This window comes from Oratosquilla oratoria, chromosome 11 (assembly GCF_046742065.1).
Source record: "Oratosquilla oratoria isolate Oo_2021 chromosome 11, ASM4674206v1, whole genome shotgun sequence".
NCBI classification, from domain to species: domain Eukaryota; kingdom Metazoa; phylum Arthropoda; class Malacostraca; order Stomatopoda; family Squillidae; genus Oratosquilla; species Oratosquilla oratoria.
In genome coordinates this window covers 44,120,176-44,125,175 of record NC_134787.1, presented here as the reverse complement: position 1 = coordinate 44,125,175, position 5,000 = coordinate 44,120,176, and the positions used below count along the sequence as shown (strand labels likewise).

The 5,000-nt window shown below is 32.9% G+C and overlaps 1 protein-coding gene across 1 annotated transcript in view; it reads right to left on the bottom strand.

Moving 5' to 3' along the window:
• LOC143029483 (heparan sulfate 2-O-sulfotransferase hst-2-like) overlaps positions 1-5,000 on the bottom strand; it is a 31,915-nt gene that overhangs the window by 23,245 nt on the left and 3,670 nt on the right. The window contains exon 3 of the mRNA XM_076192135.1: positions 1-68. This exon is cut by the window's left edge and continues 47 nt beyond it. Within this exon, the coding sequence (XP_076048250.1) occupies positions 1-68 (68 nt within the window). The remainder of the gene's footprint in view (positions 69-5,000) is intronic.

The following is a 5,000-nucleotide window of genomic DNA, read 5'->3' as shown; positions in this document are numbered from 1 at the left end:
GTTGTAGATCATCACCCTCGCATCCGGAGGGGTCACGTTCGCCGCCGAGAAGGTGACTCTTGTGTCCTCTAGCGGAGAAACAACTCGGAATTAACTCGAACACACACACACACACACACACACACACACACACACACACACACACACACACACACACACACACACACACACACACACACACACACACACACACACACACACACCGGTTTGCCCTGGTGTAGTGGTTCTTAGTTCGAATCTTGGGCACAGCTCTGCTGGGGAAGTAGTTGAGTGTATTTACCTAGTTGTATTTTACGGGAAGGAGAGCTATGCTCGTGGTTTCCCGTCTTCATATCTCGTTTTATCTAGACTGTTTTTAAATTCGTGCATTGTTTTTGCACACACCACTTTCTCATCTAACTTGTTTCAAACGTCTATTATCCTGTGGGGAAAGCTGTTCTTTTTCAGGTCTCTTCTATAACCATCTTGATTTTCTTTTCGTGTCCTCTTGTATTTCTACTATCCCATCATTAGATCCTCTCTATCAATAGAGATGCCTTTCATGATTCTATAAATAGTTATCAAGTCTCCTCTCTCTCTTCTTTGCTCTAATGTCTGTAGCTCAAGTTTTGCTAGTCTCTCTTCATATGATAGTTCTGAGTGTTGGTGCCAATTTCGTAATTGCTCTTTGTATTCTTTTAAGTTTTGTTATACATTTTTTTGTACTTGGTGACCACGTCGTCGCTGCATACTCCAATCTTGGTCTTATCAAAGTGACTAGTATTTTCTTCACCATTTCTTCGTCCAGGTATGTACATGCCACTTTGATTGTTCTTATTAAATTATAAGTTTCTCCAAAAATTTTGTTTGTGTGTTTCTCAGGCTCATGTCCACCCTTCAAATGAATATATGTATATATATATATATATATATATATATTATATAGATATATATATATATTTATATATATATATATATATATATATATATATATATATATATATATATGCATATATGTATGTACGCACACACACAGACACACACACACACACACACACACACACACACACACACACACACACACACACACATATATATATACATATATATACATATATATATATATACATATGTATATATACATATATATATACATATGTATGCGTAAATAACCACTAGGAAAAAATAAACTAACGAAGTTAGATCAAATCTAGTAAGGGGATAAATGTTAATCTTCATCAAGGTTTGTACAAATTAGATAGTTTTATTTCTCATGAAATTTCAAAATTGTTTGAATTGTAATATAAATTATGAGCAGTTGTCCCATACTTGTTGGTTACCAGGACGGCCCAAACGTCCCATACTTGTTGGCTACCAGGACGGCCCATACGTCCGTCACGTGTACTTCTTCCACTACCTCTCCGAATGCCCTCTTCACTATGTCATATATTCTGTACCTTGTTTCTTCATCTTATAATTCCTTCTTTGTATCTGCACTGAAGATGTAATTACACGAAAGCGCTCTGCTTCGTTAGTTTACTTTTTCCTAGTGGTTATTTACGCATTTGTGAACACACGCTCCTAGTGTTTTTATTGCATATATATATATATATATATATATATATATATATATATATATATACATATATATATATATTTATATAAATATATATATATATACTATAATATACATACATATATACCAATATATATATATATAGACACACACACACACACACACACACACACACACACACACACACACACACACACACACATATATATATATATATATATATATATATCACGTGAAAACCACTGTTAGAGTAAAAAGACTGGAGACGGGGAATCTATATATTTCGATTGCAAACTGTAATCCTCTTCAGGTATCTACTGAAGAGGTTTGCAATTTGCAATCGAAATATATAGATTTCCTGTCTCCAGTCTTTTTTACTCCAACAGTGGTTTTCACGCGACTTACAAATGTGTGATTACATTCTTCACCTATAATGTATATATATATATATATATATATATATATATATATATATAAATATATATATATGAATATATATATACATATAAATATATATATACATATATATATATATATATATATATATATATATATATACATATATATATATATATATGTATGTGTGTGTGTGTGTGTGTGTGTGTGTGTGTGTGTGTGTGTGTGTGTGTGTGTGTGTGTGTGTGTGTGTGTGTGTGTCTACCTAGTTGTATTTTACGGGAAGGGGAGTTATGCTCGTGGTGTCCCGTCTTCATATCTCATTTTATCTAAACTATTTCTAAATTCATGTATTGTTTTTGCACACACCACTTTCTCATCTAACTTGTTCCAAATGTCAATTGCTCTGTGAGGAAAGCTGTTGTTTTTCATATAGCTGTCTTTCCGTGTCCTCTTGTATTTCTATCATTCCATTTTATTAGATCCTCTCTATCAATAATTTCTATGCCTTTCATGATTCTGTAAATAGTTATCAAATCTCCTCTCTCTCTTCTTTGCTCTAGTGTCTGTAGCTCAAGTTTTGCTAGTCTCTCTTCATATGATAGTTTTGAGAGTGTTGGTGCCAATTTTGTAATTGCTCTTTGTATTCTTTTAAGTTTTGTTATACATTTTTTTGTACTTGGTGACCACATCGTTGCTGCATATTCCAATCTTGGTGTTATCAAAGTGTAGTATTTTCTTCACTATTTCTTCATGCCACTTTGATTGTTCTTATTAAATTATAAGTTTCTCCAAAAATCTTATTCATATGTTTCTCAGGTGACATATTATTCATAATAATGACTCCCAGGTCCTTCTCATTTTCAACTTTTTTATTCCTTCTTCTCCCAATTTATATGATCCTATTATTCTGTTTTTGCTTTTTCCAAATTCCATTATACTACACTTTTTAGTATTGAACTCCATCTCCCACTTCCTACTCCATTCCCATACTTTATTGACATCACTTTGTAGTGACTCACAATCTTCTTCCGTGTTTACTTTTTTTAATAGTTTTGCATCATCTGCAAAGAAGCTCATATAACTTTTAATTTCTTCATCCATATCATTATTATATATATATAGCAAACATTATTGGGGCCAAAACTGTTCCTTGTGGAACACCACTTATTACTTCATCCCAATTTGAGTGTTTGTCTCTTATCACTACTCTCATTTTTCTTTCTTGCAAAAAGTCTTCCATCCATTTAAGCAGTTTGCCCTGTATTCCTCCTTCAGTTTCTAGTTTCTTAAGCAACTTCTTATGTGGTACTTTGTCAAAAGCTTTTTTTAGGTCTAGAAATGCACAATCAGCCCATCCATCTCTTTCTTGTATTATATCTATTAGCCTTGAATAGAAACATATTAAATTGGTGACGCATGATAGTCCTTGTCTGAATCCAAATTGCCTTGGATTTAGCACGTTGTTGTTTTTTTTCTAAATATTTTACCCATCTACTTTTGATAATTCTTTCACAATTTTTTGCTATTGTACTTGTTAGAGAGACTGGTCTATAGTTGGTAGGGTCTTCTTTATTTCCCCCTTTATATATAGGTACTATATTTGCTTTTTTCCAATCTTTTGGAACTTTTCCTTCTTTCAAGGAACTGTTTATTATGCTATGTATTTTGTCTGCCAGTTCATTCCTGCATTCTTTCAGTATCCAGTTTGCTATTTCATCTGGTCCATGCGATTTTCTGACATCAAGATTACTCAAGTGTTTCATTATTTCATTCTTTGTTACTTCTATTTCTTTCATAGGGGGGACTTTCTCTTCCCATTCAATCTCTACTGGATGTATGTTCTCCATTATAAACACCGATTTAAAATACTTGTTCATAATTTCCGCCATTTCTATTTCCTCTGTGTATTCAACTCCTCCTTGTCTTAATTTCTCCAAATCTTGTTTGTTTTTCAGTTTGTTATTTACAAATCTGTAAAATAGTTTTGGTTGATCTTTACAGTTTTCAATGACATCTTTTTGATAATTTCTCTTTTTCTCTCTGCACACTTGTATATATTCATTTCTATAACAAGTATATATTTTCCATTTTTCAGGTCTTTTGTTATTCTTCCATTTGGTCCAAGCTTTGTCTCTTTTGTCTTTTAACTCCCTACAACTTTTGTTGTACCAGCACTTTACATATTATTTTTCTTGTTTTTGTCTTGGGACATATTTTTCCACTCCTTTTTTATATTTTTTGTCAAAATATTCCATTTCTCTTCCACTGTTGTATCTTCTTTGTATATTCTTTCCCAGTTTTCTTTTTGAAAGAATTCTCTTATTTTATCAAAGTTTGTTTTTTCATATATCATTCTTACTTTTCTATATTGTTAATTTCTTTTCATATATTTTTCCTCATTTAGTTCCAGTTCAATCAATATGTGGTCACTTTTACTTATTGGTGTCTTATATTCAATCTTTTCCCCTATTTTAAGTTCAGATGTGGTTATTAGGTCTAGTCTCGATGGTTCTTCTTCATTTCTATACCTAGTCTTCTCTTGAATCCATTGTGTCATTTTATGGTCAATAATTATCTCGAGTTGAACATTTCCCCATGAGTCGTCTCCACCCTTTACTGTCATCTCTTCCCAGCAGACTTCTTTGCAATTAAAGTCGCCCATCATAACTATTCTTCCTCCATCTTCCATTATCTTATTTAATGTTATCTTTGTGTCTTCTAACATACTTTTATGTTCACTCTCTTCCCACGAGGCTGTTTTGGAGGCACATAATTTATCACAAACTTTCTGCTCTTCTTATCTCTGTCTTCCACTTCGATCATAATCATCTCTACTGTATTCTTTTCATATGTGACACTCCTCACGTTTTTATCTTTCTTAGTCAGGAACAACTCCACCCCCTTGTTTTGTCTCTCTGTTTCTAATCCAATAATTATATGCATCATGTCCTACACTGTTGGGTGGTAGTGGACCTTTCAATTTTGTCTCTACAATTCCCACTATGTCCGGTTCTTTTTCCTTCAGATAATCATTCAGTTAATTCAG